This window comes from Stegostoma tigrinum, unplaced genomic scaffold, assembly GCF_030684315.1.
Source record: "Stegostoma tigrinum isolate sSteTig4 unplaced genomic scaffold, sSteTig4.hap1 scaffold_124, whole genome shotgun sequence".
In the NCBI taxonomy this organism is placed as follows: Eukaryota; Metazoa; Chordata; class Chondrichthyes; order Orectolobiformes; family Stegostomatidae; genus Stegostoma; species Stegostoma tigrinum.
In genome coordinates, this window is record NW_026728073.1 from 364991 (window position 1) to 389454 (window position 24464).

General features: G+C 47.3%; 1 protein-coding gene across 13 annotated transcripts in view; it reads left to right on the plus strand.

The window, feature by feature from the left end:
- LOC132207693 (utrophin-like) overlaps positions 1 to 24464 on the plus strand; it is a 425643-nt gene that overhangs the window by 211202 nt on the left and 189977 nt on the right. For 7 of the 13 annotated variants that reach the window (XM_059643597.1, XM_059643602.1, XM_059643603.1 and 4 more), the window contains one exon: positions 22400 to 22609. The exons of the other annotated variants lie outside the window; for them this stretch is intronic. In XM_059643597.1, the coding sequence (XP_059499580.1) occupies positions 22406 to 22609 (204 nt within the window). In that variant the 5' untranslated portion in view covers positions 22400 to 22405. The remainder of the gene's footprint in view (positions 1 to 22399; positions 22610 to 24464) is intronic. 13 annotated transcript variants of the gene reach the window in all.

A 24464-nucleotide genomic window follows, 5' to 3' on the forward strand; every position in this document is an offset into this window, starting at 1 on the left:
AATGGGATACAGTGACTGAGGGAAATGGGACGCAGTGACTGAGCGAAATGGGACGCAGTGACTGAGGGAAATGGGATGCAGTGACTGAGGAAATGGGATGCAGTACCTGACGGAACTTGAATGCAGCATCAGATGAGAAACAGGATGCAGTGACTCAGTGAAATGGGATGCAGTGACTGCGTGAAATGGGATGCAGTGAATGAGTGAAGTGAGATGCAGTGACTGATGGAAAGGAGATGCAGTGACTGATGGAAAGGAGATGCAGTGACTGCGTGAAATGTGATGCAGTGACTGCGTGAAATGTGATGCAGTGACTGCGTGAAATGTGATGCAGTGACTGCGTGAAATGTGATGCAGTGACTGCCTGAAATGTGATGCAGTGACTGCGTGAAATGGGATGCAGTTTCTGCGTGAAATGGGATGCAGTGACTTAGGGAAATGGGACACCGTGACTGAGTGAAATGGGATGCAGTAACAGAGTGGAATGCATTGCAGTGACTGATGGAAATTGAATGCAGTGACTGCGTGAAATGGGATGCAGTGACTGCGTGAAATGGGATGCAGTGACTGCGTGAAATGGGATGCAGTGATTGCGTGAAATGGGATGCAGTGACGGCGGGAAATGGGATGCAGTGACAGTGGGAAATGGGATGCAGTGACTGTGGGAAACCAGATGAAGTGACTGTGTGAAATGGGATGCAGTGACTGTGTGAAATGGGATGCAGTGACTGTGTGAAATGGGATGCAGTGACTGTGTGAAATGGGATGCAGTGACTGAGGGTAATGTGATGCCGTGACTGAGGGTAATGTGATGCAGTGACTGAGGGTAATGTGATGCAGTGACTGAGGGTAATGTGATGCAGTGACTGAGGGTAATGTGATGCAGTGACTGAGTGAAATGGGGAGCAGTGACTGATGGAAATGGGATGCAGTGACTGAGTGAAATGGGATGCAGTGACTGAGTGAAGTGGGATGCAGAGACAGATGGAAATTGAATGCAGTGAGAGAGTGAAATTGGATGCAATGACTGTGGGAAATGGGATGCTGTGACTGAGAGAAATGGGATGCAGTGACCGAGTTAAATGGGATGCCGTGACTGTGTGGCATTGGGTGTGGTGATTGATGGAAATACATTCACTGTCTCAGTTGAACAGGATTCACTGTCTCCGTTAAATGGGATGCAGTGCCTGAGTGAAATGGGATGCCGTGACTGAGTGAAATGGGATGCAGTGACTGAGGGAAATGGGATGCCGTGACTGAGTGAAATGGAATGCCGTGGCTGAGTGAAATGGGATGAGGTGACAGATGGAAATTGAATGCAGTGAGAGAGTGAAATTGGATGCAATGACTGTGGGAAATGGGATGCAGTGACTGAGAGAAATGGGATGCAGTGACTGTGGGAAATGGGATGCAGTGACTGTGGGAAATGGGATGCAGTGACTGTGTGAAATGTGATGCTGTGACTGTGTGAAATGTGATGTGCTGACTGTGTGAAATGTGATGCAGTGACTGTGTGAAATGTGATGCTGTGACTGTGTGAAATGGGATGCAGTGACTGTGGGAAATGGGATGCAGTGAATGAGTGAAGTGAGATGCAATGACTGATGGAAATTGAATGCAGTGTCTGATGCAAATGGGATGCAGTGACTGAGTGAAATGGGATGCAGTCACTGAGTGAAATGGGATGCACTGGCTGAGAGAAATGGGATGCAGTGACTGAGGGAAATGGGATGCAGTGACTGAAGGAAATGGGATGCAGTGACTGAGGGAAATGGGATGCAGTGACTGAGGGAAATGGGTTGCAGTGACTGTGGGAAAAGTTTGCAGTGACTGTGGGAAAAGTGAGGCAGTGACTGAGTGAAATGGGCTGCAGTGACTGAGTGAAATGGGCTGCAGTGACTGAGTGAAATGGGCTGCAGTGACTGAGTGAAATGGGCTGCAGTGACTGAGTGAAATGGGGTGCAGTGACTGAGTGAAATGGGGTGCAGTGACTGTGTGAAATGGGATACAGTGATTGAGTGAAAGGGGATTTTGTGACTGAGTTAAAGGAGATGCTGTGACTGAGGGAAATGGGATGCACTGTCTCAGTTCAATGAGATTCACTGTCTCAGTTAAATGGGATGCAGTGACTGAGTGAAATGCGATGCAGTGACTGTGGGAAATGGGTTGCAGTGACTGAGTGAACTGGGACGCAGTGACTGAGTGAACTGGGACGTAGTGACTGAGTGAACGGGGATGCAGTGACTGCGTGAACGGGGATGCAGTGACTGCGTGAACTGGGATGCAGTGACTGAGTGAAATGGGATGCAGTGATCGTTAAATGGGCTGCAGGGACTGAGGGGAATGGGATGCAGTGACTGAGGGGAATGGGATGCAGTGACTGAGGGGAATGGGATGCAGTGACTGAGGGGAATGGGATGCAGCGACTGAGTGAACTTGGATGCAGCGACTGAGTGAACTGGGATGCAGTGAATGATTGAACTGGGATGCAGTGCCTAAATGAAATGGGATGCAGTCACTGTGGGAAATGGCATGCTGTGACTGAGGTTCATGCGATGCAGTGACTGAGGGGAATGTGATGCAGTGACTGACGGAAATGGGATGCATTGTCTGAGTGAAATGGGATGCAGTGACTGATGGAAATGGGATGCAGTGACTGAGGGAAAGGAGATGCAGTGACTGATGGAAATGGGATGCCATGACTGATGGAAATGGGATGCCGTGACTGATGGAGCTGGGATGCAGTGACTGAGTGAAATGGGATGCAGTGACTGTGTGGCATTGGGTGTGGTGATTGATGGAAATACATTCACTGTCTCAGTTGAATAGGATTCACTGTCTCCGTTAAATGGGATGCAGTGACCAAGTGAAATGGGATGCAGTGACAGATGGAAATTGAATGCAGTGAGAGTGAAATTGGATGCAATGACTGTTTGGAAATGTGATACAGTGACTGAGAGAAATGGGATACAGTGACTGAGGGAAATGGGATGCAGTGACTGAGGAAATGGGATGCAGTACCTGACGGATCTTGAATGCAGCATCAGATGAGAAACAGGATGCAGTGACTCTGTGAAATGGGATGCAGTGACTGCGTGAAATGGGATGCAGTGAATGAGTGAAGTGAGATGCAGTGACTGATGGAAAGGAGATGCAGTGACTGAGTGAAATGTGATGCAGTGACTGAGTGAAATGTGATGCAGTGACTGAGTGAAATGTGATGCAGTGACTGCGTGAAATGTGATGCAGTGACTGCCTGAAATGGGATGCAGTTTCTGCGTGAAATGGGATGCAGTGACTTAGGGAAATGGGACACCGTGACTGAGTGAAATGGGATGCAGTAACAGAGTGGAATGCATTGCAGTGACTGATGGAAATTGAATGCAGTGACTGATGGAAATTGAATGCAGTGACTGCGTGAAATGGGATGCAGTGACTGCGTGAAATGGGATGCAGTGACTGCGTGAAATGGGATGCAGTGACTGCGGGAAATGGGATGCAGTGACTGTGGGAAACCAGATGAAGTGACTGTGTGAAATGTGATGCAGTGACTGCGTGAAATGTGATGCAGTGACTGCGTGAAATGAGATGCAGTGACTGCGTGAAATGCGATGCAGTGACTGTGGGAAATGGGATGCAGTGACTGAGGAAATGGGATGCAGTACCTGATGGAACTTGAATGCAGCGTCAGATGATAAACGGGATGCAGTGACTGAGAGAAATGGGATACAGTCACTGAGGGAAATGGGACGCAGTGACTGAGCGAAATGGGACGCAGTGACTGAGGGAAATGGGATGCAGTGACTGAGGAAATGGGATGCAGTACCTGACGGAACTTGAATGCAGCATCAGATGAGAAACAGGATGCAGTGACTCAGTGAAATGGGATGCAGTGACTGCGTGAAATGGGATGCAGTGAATGAGTGAAGTGAGATGCAGTGACTGATGGAAAGGAGATGCAGTGACTGATGGAAAGGAGATGCAGTGACTGAGTGAAATGTGATGCAGTGACTGAGTGAAATGTGATGCAGTGACTGAGTGAAATGTGATGCAGTGACTGAGTGAAATGTGATGCAGTGACTGCGTGAAATGTGATGCAGTGACTGCGTGAAATGTGATGCAGTGACTGCGTGAAATGTGATGCAGTGACTGCATGAAATGTGATGCAGTGACTGCCTGAAATGTGATGCAGTGACTGCCTGAAATGTGATGCAGTGACTGCGTGAAATGGGATGCAGTTTCTGCGTGAAATGGGATGCAGTGACTTAGGGAAATGGGACACCGTGACTGAGTGAAATGGGATGCAGTAACAGAGTGGAATGCATTGCAGTGACTGATGGAAATTGAATGCAGTGACTGCGTGAAATGGGATGCAGTGACTGCGTGAAATGGGATGCAGTGACTGCGTGAAATGGGATGCAGTGACTGCGTGAAATGGGATGCAGTGATTGCGTGAAATGGGATGCAGTGACTGTGTGAAATGTGATGCAGTGACTGTGTGAAATGTGATGCAGTGACTGTGTGAAATGGGATGCAGTGACTGTGTGAAATGGGATGCCGTGACTGAGGGTAATGTGATGCCGTGACTGAGGGTAATGTGATGCAGTGACTGAGGGTAATGTGATGCAGTGACTGAGGGTAATGTGATGCAGTGACTGAGGGTAATGTGATGCAGTGACTGAGTGAAATGGGGAGCAGTGACTGATGGAAATGGGATGCAGTGACTGCGTGAAATGGGATGCAGTGACTGCGTGAAATGGGATGCAGTGACTGCGTGAAATGGGATGCAGTGATTGCGTGAAATGGGATGCAGTGACTGTGTGAAATGTGATGCAGTGACTGTGTGAAATGTGATGCAGTGACTGTGTGAAATGGGATGCAGTGACTGTGTGAAATGGGATGCCGTGACTGAGGGTAATGTGATGCCGTGACTGAGGGTAATGTGATGCAGTGACTGAGGGTAATGTGATGCAGTGACTGAGGGTAATGTGATGCAGTGACTGAGGGTAATGTGATGCAGTGACTGAGTGAAATGGGGAGCAGTGACTGATGGAAATGGGATGCAGTGACTGAGTGAAATGGGATGCAGTGACTGAGTGAAGTGGGATGCAGAGACAGATGGAAATTGAATGCAGTGAGAGAGTGAAATTGGATGCAATGACTGTGGGAAATGGGATGCTGTGACTGAGAGAAATGGGATGCAGTAACAGAGTGGAATGCATTGCAGTGACTGATGGAAATTGAATGCAGTGACTGCGTGAAATGGGATGCAGTGACTGCGTGAAATGGGATGCAGTGACTGCGTGAAATGGGATGCAGTGACTGCGTGAAATGGGATGCAGTGATTGCGTGAAATGGGATGCAGTGACTGTGTGAAATGTGATGCAGTGACTGTGTGAAATGTGATGCAGTGACTGTGTGAAATGGGATGCAGTGACTGTGTGAAATGGGATGCCGTGACTGAGGGTAATGTGATGCCGTGACTGAGGGTAATGTGATGCAGTGACTGAGGGTAATGTGATGCAGTGACTGAGGGTAATGTGATGCAGTGACTGAGTGAAATGGGGAGCAGTGACTGATGGAAATGGGATGCAGTGACTGAGTGAAATGGGATGCAGTGACTGAGTGAAGTGGGATGCAGAGACAGATGGAAATTGAATGCAGTGAGAGAGTGAAATTGGATGCAATGACTGTGGGAAATGGGATGCTGTGACTGAGAGAAATGGGATGCAGTGACCGAGTGAAATGGGATGCCGTGACTGTGTGGCATTGGGTGTGGTGATTGATGGAAATACATTCACTGTCTCAGTTGAACAGGATTCACTGTCTCCGTTAAATGGGATGCAGTGCCTGAGTGAAATGGGATGCCGTGACTGAGTGAAATGGGATGCAGTGACTGAGTGAAATGGGATGCATTGACTGAGGGAAATGAGATGCATTGACTGAGGGAAATGAGATGCATTGACTGAGGGAAATGAGATGCATTGACTGAGGGAAATGAGATGCAGTGACTGAGGGAAATGACATGCAGTGACTGAGGGAAATGACATGCAGTGACTGAGGGAAAGGAGATGAAGTGACTGAGGGAAAGGAGATGAAGTGACTGTGGGAAATGGAATGCTGTGACTGAGGAAAATGGGAGGCAGTGATTGAGTGAAATGGGATGCAGTGGCTGAGTGATGTGGGATGCAGTGGCTGAGTGAAATGGGATGCAGTACCTGACGGAACTTGAATGAAGCGTCAGATGAGAAACGGGATGCAGTGACTGCGTGAAATGTGATGCAGTGACTGCGTGAAATGTGATGCAGTGACTGCGTGAAATGTGATGCAGTGACAGAGTGAAATGTGATGCCGTGACTGCGTGATGTGTGATGCCATCACTGCGTGAAGTGTGATGCAGTGACTGCGTGAAATGTGATGCAGTGACTGCATGAAATGTGATGCAGTGTCTGCGTGAAATGGGATGCAGTGTCTGCGTGAAATGGGATGCAGTGTCTGCGTGAAATGGGATGCAGTGTCTGCGTGAAATGGGATGCAGTGTCTGCGTGAAATGGGATGCAGTGTCTGCGTGAAATGGGATGCAGTGTCTGCGTGAAATGGGATGCAGTGACTGTGGGAAACGAGATGAAGTGACTGTGTGAAATGTGATGCCGTGACTGAGTGAAATGGAATGCCGTGGCTGAGTGAAATGGGATGAGGTGACAGATGGAAATTGAATGCAGTGAGAGAGTGAAATTGGATGCAATGACTGTGGGAAATGGGATGTCGTGACTGAGAGAAATGGGATGCAGTGACTGTGGGAAATGGGATGCAGTGACTGTGGGAAATGGGATGCAGTGACTGTGTGAAATGTGATGCTGTGACTGTGTGAAATGTGATGCTGTGACTGTGTGAAATGTGATGCTGTGACTGTGTGAAATGGGATGCAGTGACTGTGGGAAATGGGATGCAGTGAATGAGTGAAGTGAGATGCAATGACTGATGGAAATTGAATGCAGTGTCTGATGCAAATGGGATGCAGTGACTGAGTGAAATGGGATGCAGTCACTGAGTGAAATGGGATGCACTGGCTGAGAGAAATGGGATGCAGTGACTGAGGGAAATGGGATGCAGTGACTGAAGGAAATGGGATGCAGTGACTGAGGGAAATGGGATGCAGTGACTGAGGGAAATGGGTTGCAGTGACTGTGGGAAAAGTTTGCAGTGACTGTGGGAAAAGTGAGGCAGTGACTGAGTGAAATGGGCTGCAGTGACTGAGTGAAATGGGCTGCAGTGACTGAGTGAAATGGGCTGCAGTGACTGAGTGAAATGGGCTGCAGTGACTGAGTGAAATGGGGTGCAGTGACTGAGTGAAATGGGGTGCAGTGACTGTGTGAAATGGGATACAGTGATTGAGTGAAAGGGGATTTTGTGACTGAGTTAAAGGAGATGCTGTGACTGAGGGAAATGGGATGCACTGTCTCAGTTCAATGAGATTCACTGTCTCAGTTAAATGGGATGCAGTGACTGAGTGAAATGCGATGCAGTGACTGTGGGAACTGGGACGCAGTGACTGAGTGAACTGGGACGCAGTGACTGAGTGAACTGGGATGCAGTGACTGCGTGAACGGGGATGCAGTGACTGCGTGAACGGGGATGCAGTGACTGCGTGAACGGGGATGCAGTGACTGCGTGAACTGGGATGCAGTGACTGAGTGAAATGGGATGCAGTGATCGTTAAATGGGCTGCAGGGACTGAGGGGAATGGGATGCAGTGACTGAGGGGAATGGGATGCAGTGACTGAGGGGAATGGGAGGCAGCGACTGAGTGAACTTGGATGCAGCGACTGAGTGAACTTGGATGCAGCGACTGAGTGAACTGGGATGCAGTGAATGATTGAACTGGGATGCAGTGCCTAAATGAAATGGGATGCAGTCACTGTGGGAAATGGCATGCTGTGACTGAGGTTCATGCGATGCAGTGACTGAGGGGAATGTGATGCAGTGACTGACGGAAATGGGATGCATTGTCTGAGTGAAATGGGATGCAGTGACTGATGGAAATGGGATGCAGTGACTGAGGGAAAGGAGATGCAGTGACTGATGGAAATGGGATGCCATGACTGATGGAAATGGGATGCCGTGACTGATGGAGCTGGGATGCAGTGACTGAGTGAAATGGGATGCAGTGACTGTGTGGCATTGGGTGTGGTGATTGATGGAAATACATTCACTGTCTCAGTTGAATAGGATTCACTGTCTCCGTTAAATGGGATGCAGTGACCGAGTGAAATGGGATGCAGTGACAGATGGAAATTGAATGCAGTGAGAGTGAAATTGGATGCAATGACTGTTTGGAAATGTGATACAGTGACTGAGAGAAATGGGATACAGTGACTGAGGGAAATGGGATGCAGTGACTGAGGAAATGGGATGCAGTACCTGACGGATCTTGAATGCAGCATCAGATGAGAAACAGGATGCAGTGACTCTGTGAAATGGGATGCAGTGACTGCGTGAAATGGGATGCAGTGAATGAGTGAAGTGAGATGCAGTGACTGATGGAAAGGAGATGCAGTGACTGAGTGAAATGTGATGCAGTGACTGAGTGAAATGTGATGCAGTGACTGAGTGAAATGTGATGCAGTGACTGCGTGAAATGTGATGCAGTGACTGCCTGAAATGGGATGCAGTTTCTGCGTGAAATGGGATGCAGTGACTTAGGGAAATGGGACACCGTGACTGAGTGAAATGGGATGCAGTAACAGAGTGGAATGCATTGCAGTGACTGATGGAAATTGAATGCAGTGACTGCGTGAAATGGGATGCAGTGACTGCGTGAAATGGGATGCAGTGACTGCGGGAAATGGGATGCAGTGACTGTGGGAAACCAGATGAAGTGACTGTGTGAAATGTGATGCAGTGACTGCGTGAAATGTGATGCAGTGACTGCGTGAAATGAGATGCAGTGACTGCGTGAAATGCGATGCAGTGACTGTGGGAAATGGGATGCAGTGACTGAGGAAATGGGATGCAGTACCTGATGGAACTTGAATGCAGCGTCAGATGATAAACGGGATGCAGTGACTGAGAGAAATGGGATGCAGTGACTGAGGGAAATGGGATGCAGTGACTGAGCGAAATGGGACGCAGTGACTGAGGGAAATGGGATGCAGTGACTGAGGAAATGGGATGCAGTACCTGACGTAACTTGAATGCAGCATCAGATGAGAAACAGGATGCAGTGACTCAGTGAAATGGGATGCAGTGACTGCGTGAAATGGGATGCAGTGAATGAGTGAAGTGAGATGCAGTGACTGATGGAAAGGAGATGCAGTGACTGATGGAAAGGAGATGCAGTGACTGAGTGAAATGTGATGCAGTGACTGCGTGAAATGTGATGCAGTGACTGCGTGAAATGTGATGCAGTGACTGCGTGAAATGTGATGCAGTGACTGCGTGAAATGGGATGCAGTGACTGCGTGAAATGGGATGCAGTGACTGCGTGAAATGGGATGCAGTTTCTGCGTGAAATGGGATGCAGTGACTTAGGGAAATGGGACACCGTGACTGAGTGAAATGGGATGCAGTAACAGAGTGGAATGCATTGCAGTGACTGATGGAAATTGAATGCAGTGACTGCGTGAAATGGGATGCAGTGATTGCGTGAAATGGGATGCAGTGATTGCGTGAAATGGGATGCAGTGACTGCGGGAAATGGGATGCAGTGACTGCGGGAAATGGGATGCAGTGACTGTGTGAAATGTGATGCAGTGACTGTGTGAAATGTGATGCAGTGACTGTGTGAAATGTGATGCAGTGACTGTGTGAAATGTGATGCAGTGACTGTGTGAAATGGGATGCAGTGACTGTGTGAAATTGGATGCAGTGACTGTGTGAAATTGGATGCAGTGACTGTGTGAAATTGGATGCAGTGACTGTGGGAAATTGGATGCAGTGACTGTGGGAAATTGGATGCAGTGACTGTGGGAAATTGGATGCAGTGAATGAGTGAAGTGAGATGCAGTAACTGATGGAGATTGAATGCAGTGTCTGATGCAAATGGGATGCACTGACTGAGGGAAATGGGATGCACTGACTGAGGGAAATGGGATGCACTGACTGAGGGAAATGGGATGCACTGACTGAGGGAAATGGGATGCACTGACTGAGGGAAATGGGATGCACTGACTGAGGGAAATGGGATGCACTGACTGAGGGAAATGGGATGCAGTTACTGAGGGAAATGGGATGCAGTGAGTGATGGAAATGGGAGTCAGTGATTGAATGAAATGGGTGCAAGTGACTGTGGAGATGGGATGCAGTGACTTGGGGAAAGGAGATGCAGTGACTGTGGAAACGGGATGCTGTGACTGAGGGTAACGGGTTGAGGCGGCTAAGTGAAATGGGACGCCGTGTCTCTGTGAAATGTGATGCGGAGACTGTGGGGAAATGGATGCAGTGACTGAATGAAATGGGATGCAGTGTCTGAGTGAAATGTGATGCGTTGACTGATGGAAAGGAGATGCCGTCACTGTGGGAAATGGCATGCTGTGACTGAGTGAAATGGGAAGCTGTGAATGAGTGAAATGGGATGCCGTGACTGAGGGTAATGTGATGCCGTGACTGAGGGTAATGTGATGCAGTGACTGAGGGTAATGTGATGCAGTGACTGAGGGTAATGTGATGCAGTGACTGAGTGAAATGGGGAGCAGTGACTGATGGAAATGGGATGCAGTGACTGAGTGAAATGGGATGCAGTGACTGAGTGAAGTGGGATGCAGAGACAGATGGAAATTGAATGCAGTGAGAGAGTGAAATTGGATGCAATGACTGTGGGAAATGGGATGCTGTGACTGAGAGAAATGGGATGCAGTGACCGAGTGAAATGGGATGCCGTGACTGTGTGGCATTGGGTGTGGTGATTGATGGAAATACATTCACTGTCTCAGTTGAACAGGATTCACTGTCTCCGTTAAATGGGATGCAGTGCCTGAGTGAAATGGGATGCCGTGACTGAGTGAAATGGGATGCCGTGACTGAGGGAAATGGGATGCAGTGACTGAGGGAAATGGGATTCCGTGACTGAGGGAAATGGGATTCCGTGACTGAGTGAAATGGAATGCCGTGGCTGAGTGAAATGGGATGAGGTGACAGATGGAAATTGAATGCAGTGAGAGAGTGAAATTGGATGCAATGACTGTGGGAAATGGGATGTCGTGACTGAGAGAAATGGGATGCAGTGACTGTGGGAAATGGGATGCAGTGACTGTGGGAAATGGGATGCAGTGACTGTGGGAAATGGGATGCAGTGACTGTGGGAAATGTGATGCTGTGACTGTGTGAAATGTGATGCTGTGACTGTGTGAAATGTGATGCAGTGACTGTGGGAAATGGGATGCAGTGACTGTGGGAAATGGGATGCAGTGAATGAGTGAAGTGAGATGCAATGACTGATGGAAATTGAATGCAGTGTCTGATGCAAATGGGATGCAGTGACTGAGTGAAATGGGATGCAGTCACTGAGTGAAATGGGATGCACTGGCTGAGAGAAATGGGATGCAGTGACTGAGGGAAATGGGATGCAGTGACTGAAGGAAATGGGATGCAGTGACTGAGGGAAATGGGATGCAGTGACTGAGGGAAATGGGTTGCAGTGACTGTGGGAAAAGTTTGCAGTGACTGTGGGAAAAGTGAGGCAGTGACTGAGTGAAATGGGCTGCAGTGACTGAGTGAAATGGGCTGCAGTGACTGAGTGAAATGGGCTGCAGTGACTGTGTGAAATGGGCTGCAGTGACTGAGTGAAATGGGGTGCAGTGACTGTGTGAAATGGGATACAGTGATTGAGTGAAAGGGGATTTTGTGACTGAGTTAAAGGAGATGCTGTGACTGAGGGAAATGGGATGCACTGTCTCAGTTCAATGAGATTCACTGTCTCAGTTAAATGGGATGCAGTGACTGTGGGAAATGCGATGCAGTGACTGAGTGAAATGGGATGCAGTGACTGAGTGAAATGGGCTGCAGTGACTGAGTGAAATGGGCTGCAGTGACTGAGTGAAATGGGCTGCAGTGACTCTGTGAAATGGGCTGCAGTGACTCTGTGAAATGGGGTGCAGTGACTCTGTGTAATGGGGTGCAGTGACTCTGTGAAATGGGGTGCAGTGACTCTGTGAAATGGGGTGCAGTGACTGTGTGAAATGGGATACAGTGATTGAGTGAAAGGGGATTTTGTGACTGAGTTAAAGGAGATGCTGTGACTGAGGGAAATGGGATGCACTGTCTCAGTTCAATGAGATTCACTGTCTCAGTTAAATGGGATGCAGTGACTGTGGGAAATGCGATGCAGTGACTGTGGGAAATGCGATGCAGTGACTGTGGGAAATGGGTTGCAGTCACTGAGGGTAATGGGATGCAGTCACTGAGTGAAATGGGATGCAGTGACTGAGTGAAATGGGATGCAATGACTGAGTGAAATGGGATGCAGTCACTGAGTGAAATGGGATGCAGTCACTGAGTGAAATGGAATGCAGTCACTGAGTGAAATGGGATGATGTGACCGTGGGAAATGGGATGCAGTGACTGAGGGTAATGGGAGGCAGTGACTGAGTGAAGTGGGATGTAGTGACTGAGTGAAATGGGATGCAGTGACTGACGTAATGGGAAGGAGTGAATGAGGTAATAGGGATGCAGTGCCTGACGGGCCTTGGGGTGCAGTGACTGAGTGAAGTGGGATGCAGTGACTGAGGGAAGTGGGATGTAGTGACTAATGGAATTGGAGTGCAGTGACCGCATCAGATTTGGAACTGGGTCATGAGCCTGGCCAGGTGTTAGATTTGGAAGTAGGTGATCACCTTGGTGATAGCGATCACAATTCGAAGATAATAAACTGCCAACCTCAGCGATCACAATTCTGTTATGTTTGCTTTAGTGATGGAAAGGTAGAGGTGTACACCACTGGGCAAGAGTTATCTGGGGGAAAGGCAATTCCAATGAGATTTGGCAAGATTTTGGGAGCATAGGATGGGGAAGGAAACTGCAAGGGATGGGCACAATATAAATGTAGAGCTTATTCAAGGAAAAGTTCCTGTGTATCCTAGATAAGTATGTACCTGTCAGGCCGGGAGGAAGCTGTAGAGCGCGGGAGCCGTGGTTTACGAAGCAAGTGGAATCTCTGGTCAAGAGGAAGTAGAAGGCTTCTGTTACTATAAGATGTGAATGCTCAGTCAGGGTGCCTGAGGGTTACAAGGTAGCCAGGAAAGACCGAAAGAGAGAGCTCAGAAGAGCCAGGAGGAGATTTGAGAAGTTGTTGGCGGATAGGATCAGGGTAAACCGTAAGGTTTTCTATCGGTATTTAAGAAATAAAAGAATGAGAAAAGTAAGATTAGGCCCAATCAAGGATAGTCGTGGGAAGTTGTGTGTGGAGTCAGATGAGATAGGGGAAGCGTGAAATGAATATTTTTCAACAGTATTCACTCTAGAAAACGACAATGTTGTCGAGGAGAATACAGAGATACAGGCTACTGGACTAGGTGGGATTGAGGTTCACAAGGAAGAGGTATTTGAAATCCTACAGAGGGTGAAGACAGCTATGACCCCTGGGCCGGATGGGATTTATCCTCGGATCCTCGGGGAATCCAGGGAGGAGATTGCCGAGTCTTTGGCATTGATCTTTAACTCATCATTGTCTGCAGGAATAGTGCCAGATGACTGGAGGATAGCAATTGTGGTTCTCCTGTTCAAGAAGGGGAGTAGAGACAACCCTGGTAATTATCGGCCAGTGAGCCTTACCTCAGTTGTTGGTAAAGTGTTGGAAAAGGTTCTAAGGGACAGGATTTATAATCATCGAGAAAAGAATAAATTGATTAGGGATAGTCAGCACAGTTTTGTGAAGGGTATGTCGTGCCTCACAAACCTTATTGAGTTCTTTGAGAAGGTGACCAAACAGATAGATGAGAGTAAACCGGTTGATGTGGTGTATATGGATTTCAGCAAGGCGTTCGATAAGGTTCCGCAGAACAGACTATTGTACAAAATGCAGAGGAATGGAATTGTGGGAGATATAGCAGTTTGGATCGGAAATTGGCCTGCTGAAAGAAGACAGAGGGTGGTAGTTGATGGGAAACGTTCATCCTGGAGACCAGTTTCTGGTGGTACCGCAAGGGTCGGTGTTGGGTCCACTGCTGTTTGTCATTTTTATAAATGACCTGGATGAGGGCAGTGAAGGATGAGTTAGTAAATTTGCAGACAACACTAAGATAGGTGGAGTTGTGGATAGTGACAAAGGATTGGTTGCAGAGAGACACAGATAAGCTGCAGAGCTGGGCTGAGAGGAGGCAAATGGAGTTTAATGCAGACAAGCGTGAGGTGATGCACTTCGGCAGGAGTAACCAGAAGGCAAAGTACAGGGCTAATGGTAAGATTCTTAGTAGTATAGATGAGCGGAGAGATCTCGGTGTCCATGAACACAGATCCTTGAAAGTTGCCACCCAGGTTGACAGGGCTGTTGAGAAGGCATACAGTGTTTTAGCTTTGATTAATAGAGGGATCGAGTTCCAGAACCAAGAGGTTATGGTGAAGCTGTACAAAACTCTGAAGCGGCCGCATTGGAGTATTGTATACAGTTCTGGTCACCGCATTATAAGAAGGATGTGGAAGCTTTGGAAAGGGTGCAGAGGAGATTTACTAGGATGTTGCCTGGTATGGAGGGAAGGTCTTACGAGGAATGGCTGAGGGACTTGAGGCTGTCTTCATTAGAGAGAAGAAGGTTGAGGGGTGACTTAATTGAAACATATAAAATAATCAGAGGGTGAGATAGGGTGGATAGGGAGAGCCTTTTTCCTAGGATGGTGATGGCGAGCACGAGGGGGCAGAGCTTTAAATTGAGGGGTGAAAGATACAGGACAGATGTCAGAGGTAGTTTCTTTACTCAGACAGTAGTAAGGGAATGGAACGCTTTGCCTGCAACGGTAGTAGATTCGCCAACTTCAGGTACATTTAAGTGGTCATTGGACAAGCATATGGACGTACATGGAATAGTGCAGGTTAGATGGGCTTGAGATCGGCATGACAGGTCAGCACAAGATCAAGGGCCGAAGGGCCTGTACTGTGCTGTAATGTTCTATGTTCTATCTTCTATGGCTAGCTCTCCCTGTGCTCCGTGTGATTTAACTTCCCTACTGGACTACTGTGAGGAACCTTCTTGAACGCCTTACTGAAACCCATATACGTCCATGTTTCTGCCTTAATCAATGCTCTTCATTACTACTTTAAAAAACTCATTCAAATTACATGAGTTATGATTTCCTGTGCACATGTGTCCTCGGATCCCATGGACTGTTTCCTGTTCTAACAGTCTTCAAATGGGGAATCTTGTCAAAAGCTCTGCTGAAGCCCGAGTAGACTGTGTCAAATGCATTGCCCTCATCCACACACCTAGTTAGCTCTTCAGTCATAGATTCATAGAGTCATACAGCACAGAATCAGGACCCTCACTCCTAATCATCTGTACTGATCAGGTGTCCCAAACTTAACCGGTCCCATTTGCCTGCGTTTGGTATCTGTCTAAACCTTTCCTAATTGTGTACCTGTCCAAATGTCTTTTAAATACAGAAATTTTATCTGCCTCTACCACGTCTGTTGGCAGCTCATTGCATTCACGCACCACCCTCTGTGTGGGAAAAGTTGCCGGTCGGGTCACTTTTAAATCTTTCCCCTTTCACATTTGAACCTGCTCCCTTCTAGCTTTGGACTCCCCGACCTTGGTTATTCCCCTTATCAATGCCCATCATGATTTTTTACACCTCTGGAAGTCACCCCTTCATCTCCGATACTCCAGGGAAAAAGTCCGAACCTATCTACCACTCCTCGTAAACCCTCCAGTCCCGGCAATGACCTTTTGTAATTATTTTTGCACTCTGTATAGTTTAACAGCATTCTTCCTACGGCAGGGTAACCAGAATTCACTGAAGTATTATGACATAGAACATAGAACATTACAGTGCAGTACAGGCCCTTCGGCCCTCGATGTTGCGCCAACCTGTGAATCCAACCTGAAGCCCATCTAACCGACACTATTCCATTACCATCCATATATTTAGCAATGTTCATTTAAATGCCCTTAAACTTGGCAATCTACTCCTGTTGCAGGCAGGGCATTCCGCACCCATACTACTCTCTGAATAAAGAACCTCCCTCTGACATGTGTCCCATATCTATCTATCTCCCCTCAATTTAAACCTATCTCCACTCGTGCTCACCATCACCATCGAGGAAAAAGACTATCGCTGTCCACCTATCTAATCCTCTGATTATCTTGTATGTCTCTATTAAGTTGCCTCTTCACCTTCTTCTGACAAAAACAGCCTCAAGTCCCGAAGCTTTTCCTCATAAGACCTTCCTTCCACACCAGACAAGATCCTAATAAACCCCCTCCAAATCCTTCCGATAATGTGGCGATCAGAACTGTACGCAATAGTCCAAGCGCGGCCGCACCAGTGTTTTGTACAGCTGCAACATGACCTCATGGCTCCGAAACTCAATCTCTGTACCAATAAAACCTAACACGCCGTACGCCTTCTGAACAAGCCTGTCAATCTGCGTGGCAACTTTCAGGGATCTACGCACATGGACACCGAGATCTCTCTGCTCATCCACACCACCAAGATTCTGGGCAGCACGGTGGCTCAGTGGTTCGCACTGCAGCCTCGGGCAATTGTCTGTGCGAAGTTTGCACGTTCTCCCCGTGTCTGCTTGCATTTCCTCCTGGTGATCCGGTTAAGGCGGATAAGGGAGGGGAGGGGAATATGTGTCTGGTGGCGGCATCCTGCTGGTGGTGGTGGAAATGGTGCCTGAGGTTGGTATGGATGTGGGCATGTGGGTTGATAGGTAAGGTCAAGTGGAACCTTATTGCTATCTTGGGAGGGAAGAGAAAAGGTGAGGGCAAAAGTGCTGGATTGGACACAGTTGAGGGCCCTGTCGACCACGGAGCCGGAGAATCCTTAGTTGAGGAAGAAGATGGACATTTTGGAGGCTCCCTTGTTGATGTTGGCCTCATGAGAACATGTTCAATGGAGATGGAGGAAGTGAGAGAAGAGGTTGGAGTCTTTACAGAAAGTGGGGTGTGAGGATATATAGACCAGGTAGCTGTGAGAGTCAGAGAGTTTGTAATGGATATTAGTGCGAAGCCTACCCCCAGGAATGGAAGCAGAAATGTTGAGGAAGGGAAGGGTAGAGTCAGAGGTAGAGCAGGTGAAAGTGAGGGCAGGACGGAAATTGGAGGCGAAGTTGATGAAGTTTTCCAATTTCAGACAAGAGAGAGAAGCAGCCGGATGATATCATTGATGTATCGGAGAAAGTGTTGTGGGTGGGAATGTCCCACGTACCCCGTGAAGAGACAGGTTTAACTCGGGCCCACGCAGGTGCCCGGAGCTGCTCCTCTTACCCGAAGAAAATGAGAGGAGTTAAACAACAAGTTGTTGAGGGTGAGGATGAGGTCGACCAAGTGGAGGAGGGTGGTGGTGGGAGGGGCATGTTCAGGTCTTTGCTCCAAGAAGAAGGGGACAGCCCTAAGAACCTCCTGGTGGGGAATGGATTTGCAAAGGAATTACACGTTCATGGTAAAGAGGACACAGCTGGAACCGGCAAACTGATGTTTTTAAAACTGCGTAAAATATCAGAGTATTTCTGGATGTACGTGGGCAGTGCTTGGACCAGGGGACAGAAGATTGAGTCAAGGTCGGAAGAGATGAGTTCTGTGGGGCAGGAACAGGCTGAAACAATGGGTCTGCCAGGACAGTCTCATTTGTGGAGTTTTAGGGGGACGTAGGAGCAACCTGTGGGGAGCTGTGGCCTTTCAGCTTGGAAACAGAGGGGGAAGATCACCGGATAGACCAAGATCAGTTACTGTAGTAGATACAATGGCCCGGTGCGGTCAAGGTCCAGGAGAAGTCGGAGGAGGTATCTGAGAGCTGGCGCTCAGCCTCTGCAAGGTAGACTTCAGCTCACCAGACCACAACAGCACCACCTTATCGGCAGGCTTAATAACAAAGTCAGGGTGAGATATGAGTGCGTGGAGGGCAGTCAGTTGCGCAGGACGGAGGTTGGGTTTGATGCAGGGAACAGAGAAATTGAGGTGATAGCACGTCGACAGTTCTCAATGAACAGATTGAGTGCACCTGCATCCCCACCTTAACAATTCTGCACTGAGGGGTGCCATTAACTGTATATTTTTCTGTAATAGTTGATTTCCCAAAGTGGAGCATCTCACATTTAATGGATTAAAATCCACTTGCCGTTTCTGCAACTGATCTGTATCCTTTTATGACGTCTACACTCATCCTGATTCTCCCAATCATTCTATTGTCTGCAAACTTGCTAACCCATACATCTATATTTTCACCTCAGTCATTTTGTATAGACCACAAACAGCAGAGGTCCCAGCACAGATCCCTGCGGAACACCAATCGTCCTGGATCTACAGCCTGAAAAGCACCATTCCACCTCTTGCCTCTGTCTTCTCTGGGCAAGCCAGTTGTGAATCCAAGCATCCAAGCCACCATTGACTCGGTGCATCTTAATTTTCTGGATGATCCTATCATGAGGCACCTTGTTGAAAGTATTGCTAAAATCCGTGTCAACAATATCCACTGCTCTACCTTCATTGATCACATTCGTCACCTCCTCAAAAAATTCAGTCAAGTTAGGAAGACATGACCTGCCCTGCACCAAGCCATGCTGACTGTCCCGAATGAGGCCATGCTGTTCCAAATACAGATAAATACAATCCCTAAGAATTCTCTCCAATAGCTTCCAATGAACGATGAGAAACTCGCGAGTCGAGAGTTTCCTGGATTGACCCTATTTCCCTTCTTGAACAGAAGAAGAACATTTAGCAACTTGCTGATCCTCCAGTACCCCTCCAGTGGCTACCAAGGATACAAAGATATTGCTGAATGCCCCGACAATCTCTTGTCTCACCTCGCTCAAAAACCTTGAGGAGATACCATTGGGTCCTGAGGACTTAGCCACCTTAATGCTCTTTCTTGATTTCAAAATGCTGTTATCACATGAGCATGCTCCACACAAATCCCACTATCCTCCACACCCTTCGCCTGAGTGAATAGTGATGCACGGACTTAATTTAGGATCTTGCCCACATCCTCTGCTTCTAAACACAAGTTCCCTCCTTTATCCTGAATGGTCGTACCGTCTTGCTATTTATCCCCTTGTTTTAGATGTATGCACAGAATGCCTTGGGATTTCCTTCAACCCTCCTTGCCAAGGTCATTTGATCGCCTTTCTTTTTCTGCTTTCTTTATGTCAGCCCTGTTCGATTTTAGCTTCCTAAACCTGACATATTTTTGTTTTTCCCCTTTGACTAACTTCACAACCTCCCCAATTATCCAAGGGTCTTTTACTTTGCCATCCTTGTCCTTCCTCCTTCCTGATCCTAAACTCATAAGCAGGCCTTTAAACAATTCCCATATGGCAAATGTGACAGCTCCTCCCAATTAACACTCCCCAGCTCCTACCTAAAATTGATATAATTTACTCTTCCCCCAAGGTCCTGACTTATACTTCTTCATAGCAATCTTAAAATTTAAGGATAATAAAATGTGAGGCTGGATGAACACAGCAGGCCAAGCAGCATCTCAGGAGCACTCAGCTTTTGTGCTCCTGAGATGCTGCTTGGCCTGCTGTGTTCATCCAGCCTCACATTTTATTATCTTGGAATCTCCAGCATCGGCAGTTCCCATTATCTCTGATACTACTTTAAAATTTAAGGAGTTGTGATCACTATTTCCAAAATGCTTTCCCACCCTTCTCACCAGTTACCTGACCAGGACAAACTCCAGTATGGCCCATCTTCTATCCACATACTGTGTCAAGAAACTCTCTTGGATAGACTTAACAAATTCAGCCTCATTTAAACTCTTGTTGTAAGGGAGTCCCAGTCAATACCGTGGAGGTTAAATTCACTGACTGTGACAACTCTGACTTATTGCATCGTTTCAAAAGCTGCCTACATATTTGTTCCTCAGTGTGTCAGTGGCAAAAGGGGAGCAGGCTATCAGTTTAATCTGATCAGAGTGATTGTGTCTATCTTATTTTTGAACGCTACCTCTGTTGCCTCAGTGGGCAAGCCCTCCAGAATGTCCTTTCTAGGTCCAGATGCAACATTTCCCACAGGTTAGGAGTGCACATCCTTCTTTTATCTTCCCCTCTATCTTGTCTAAAGCAATGAAACCCTGGAACATTGAGCACCCAGTCCGGTCTCTGTCTCAACCAAGCCTCTGTAATGGCCTCAACATCAGAGTCCCATGTACTGATCCAGGCTCTAAGCTCATCTGCCTTACCTGTAATACTCCTGGCAGTGAAATAAACCTATTTCAGCTTGTTCGTGCCATCATGTTCATGTACCTGTGTCTGACTGCCATTCTTTTTTGATTTATTGGTCCTAGCATGTACCTGCCATCAATTCATCTACTTGCTGACCTGCTGCTCTGGTTCCCAGCTGCCTGCCAGTCTTTAAATCCTCCCAAGTAGCACTAGCAAACCTCCCTGTGAGGGTATTTGTTCCCGTTCAGTTTAGGTGCAACCCATCCCTCTTACACAGGTCACCACTTGCCCAAGAAGCGGTCGCAATTATCCATGAACCTGAAAGCCTGCCCCCAGTACCAGCTCCTTAACCAATGCATTCATCTCACCTATCTTTCTCTGACTTAACTCACTAACATGTGGCACTCGTGGCAACCCATAAATTATTACCCTCTAGGTCCTGCCTTTCAGCCTCTTTGCTAACTCCTTGTACACAGTCCACAGGATCTCATCCCTCTTTCTACCTACGTCATTGGTACCAATGTGCACAATGGCCTCTGGCTGCTCACCCTCCCCCTTAAGAATTTCTTGCAACCACTCAGAGATGTCCTTGACCTTTGCACCAGGGAAGCAACACACAGCCCTGGTATCTCAAATGTGGCTACAGAAACTATGCCCCCAACGAATGAGTCTCCAACCACGATCACTCACTTGGATTTGCCTGACCCTGTCCCACAGCAGGGCGGTTTGTACCACGGACCTGGCAGCTGCTGATTATATAACCGTTCCAGTTTAGTTTTAGATCAGTGTTAACCTTGATTAAGTCGATAGCCAAGCACCTCAGTGGGCGACAGTACAGGAGAATTAAATTCTTAAGCTCACGGATTCTGTGAGAGTCAAAGACAAGCACTGAATTGTTCTAACCTCATTTCCAACACCTGGCCCATTACCCTGCATGGCTTGGATAACACTTGCACATTTAAAAAAATGTAAGGATGATGTGAGGGTAAGGACATGGAATTTTGTGATATGGTCATATTCGCTCTTGTTGGAGCTGATTGCTGCTTAGCTCTTGTATGGTGCAAATGTTACTTATCGTTTATCAGGCCAAGCCTGATCGTTGTCCAAGTCTCACTGTATTTTCTCATCGTTGACTTCACTGTTGGAAAAATCATGAATTCTGCTGGACACCTGGACAATATTCAATGAACGTTCATGTCTCCACTTTGGTTCAAATGAAGACATGACTTCAGCCAGTGCAGGTATCCAGTGAATGCCACTGACTCAATTTTCTATTCCTCTGCTTAACACCACATTCAATCAGAAGTTGCCTTGGTGGAAATGACAGATTGCACTTTCCTTCCTTTTCAAGCTCAGGATCTCTGATCGTATTTGTGGTAAATCCTGAACGAGGTTACGAGAAGTGTGGCATGACGAAAAGTAAACTGAGCCTAAGTGTGCAGCTGTTTGATAGCACTGTCATCCAGATGTTGCATTACTTTGCTGATGATTGAGAATACATTGAGGTCATAATTGGTCAGGACAATTTGTCTGCCGATTGCGTGATAGGTCATCTTTCTCTGAAATGTGAGTGTTGCAAGTGTTTAAAAATGCACTGGAAAACATTTACTGTTGGTGTGGCGACCTTGGGGCACATTGTTCCAGTACAGTTTGTGGGATGCTGCCAGGTGCCATGGCATTTGCAGTATCCGGAACATTCAGTCTTGTCATTGCATGAAATAATTTGAATTGCGTGTAAGTTAAGATCTGTGATGCCTCCTCAGGATGAGGGCAAGAAGATCATCCAGACTGGTGAATGGTTTCATCTGCTCCTTCACCTTTTGTTCGTAACATCTTGTAATAACTGCCATGTAGCCTGATGAGAAACTAAAGCTCACCTTGATTCATTTGCATTTGAAGGTGCCTATTTTTCCCAAACAAAAGGACCCATCACTGAGCGGAAAGTATGGAGAATGTTATAGACATCAGTGGTGAGATAATGCTGGATCTTGACCAGCAAAACCATTGTTGTGTTGGTGAAATGCAAACAAAAATCTATATGATGTAAACTTTATTCTCAGCTAATCCCTTTCTCAAATGACAGATTCTGATGTTGGTTCCTGGAAAGCCTCCATTGTTGGAGGACGAGAAGCCGTATCCAATTGAAGCAGCACGGGCTTCTGCGATGACTGTGGAAACCACTGCTTATGCCTTGCTTCAAGCATTGTCAAGGAATGATATTGACTATGCAACACCGATTGCGAGGTGGCTAACGATGCAACAGAACTATGGTGGTGGATTTCACTCGACGCAGGTAAATGCTTGAGATCACAACAACAGGCATTCAGATATTTCCATGGATCATGTTACTAACTGGTGGTTGTTGCTGTTTGCAATCAAACTGGACACTGCATTTTCATCTGCACGTTTGGTGCATTGGCACAAATTCCAGTTCTTCAGTGGTGTTAATCCTTGGTTAAATTCTTACATGCACTTTGCCTGTGCATCACTTTTCCTCTTGGCATTGTCCTTGAAAACTATCTGTTTCTGTAAACCTTCACTTACTTGTCGTAGGATCATTGAGGGACAGCATAATAGAGTGCTATGGCAATGGAACAGACCCTTCAGCAAATTGTATGTGCCCTCACAAGATGCAAGTCCCGAACTATTATCATCGCATTTCCCAGCTCTCGACCCAGAGCCTTGTATGCCTTGGCATCGCAAATGCCCAATCAAAGACTTGTTAAATGTTATCATGGTTTCTGACTCTACCACCCACACAGTCGGTGCGTTCCACATTCTCACCACAGTTTGGGTGCAAAAACAAGTAAGCTTCCTCAAGAGATGGTAGGAACTTGCCAATGCTGGAGAATCTGAGAGAAGAAGGTGTAGAACTGGATGAACACAGCGGGCCGAGCAGCATCAGAGAAGCAAGAAAGCTGACGTTTCGGGTCGAGACCCTTCTTCAAAAATGGGGGAGGAGAAGGGGATTCTGAAAAAAAATAGGGAGAAGTGGGGAGGCAGATAGAAGATTGGTAAAGGAGAAGTTAGGTGAACTGTCCTGTGCTGTCCACTCACTGTCCCCTGCTCCAGAATCATGGAATAAGAGAATTCTCCAGAATTAGACCATAAGGCCATGAGACATCGGAGTGGAGGTAAGGCCATTCGCCCCATCAAGTCCACTCCACCATTTAAATCATGGCTGATGGGCATTTTTACACCACTTCCCTGCACTCTCCGCGTAGCCCTTGATTCCTTTTGAGATCAAGAATTTGTCGATCTCTGCCTTGAAGGCGTCCAACATCCCGGCCTGCACTGCACTCTGCGGCAATGAATTCCACAAGCCCACCACTTTCTGCCTGAAGAAATGTCGTCTGATATCAGTGTTAAATTGAACCCCTCGAATTTTAAGGCTGTGCCCACGGGTCCTTGTCTCCCCTCCTAACGGAAACAACCTCCTAGCGTCCACCTCTTCTAAACCATACATTATCTTGTAAGTTTTTATTAGTTCTCCCCTCAACCTTCTAAACTGTAGTGATTACAATCCCCGGATCCTTAGCCATTCATCGGAGGTGAAGCCTACCATTCCAGGGATCATCTGTGTGAATTGAACAAGCACTTCATTCCATTGTGTCTGTAACCACTGAAGCCACACTAAGTTCACATTCGGCTCATGTTTTAGCAATAGGCCCGTTGCCTTGAATGTTATTTCATTTTAAGTGCTGTACCAACCCTTTTTCTTTAATGTGAAAAGATTATCCACCACCTCAACTAAAGTCCCAGACAATGAATTCCAAACCCCCAGCACCTTCTGGGTGTCTTTTCTTTCCTGAAATTCCTTCTGAGCCTTTTAGCTTAAATGTATGTATCTCTTCCCCCCCCGTCCCCCCGCCCCCCCCGACCTCCCACCCAATGAATGGTCGTTCTCCTTCCCTCGCCTAGACCTATCAGAATGCAGACCATTTTTTCAGGACCTTCTTCAACCTTCCCTCTTTGGAAGAAAACAAGCCAACCTTATCCAGATAAAACAGTGATGCTGCCTGGCCTGCAGTGTTCCTCCAGCTCCACGCTGTGTTATCTCAGACTCCAGCATTGACAGTTCCTGTTATCTCAAACTTATCCAGACTCTCCATCGAGTTAAAATGCTTCACTCCCTCAGAACATCCTGA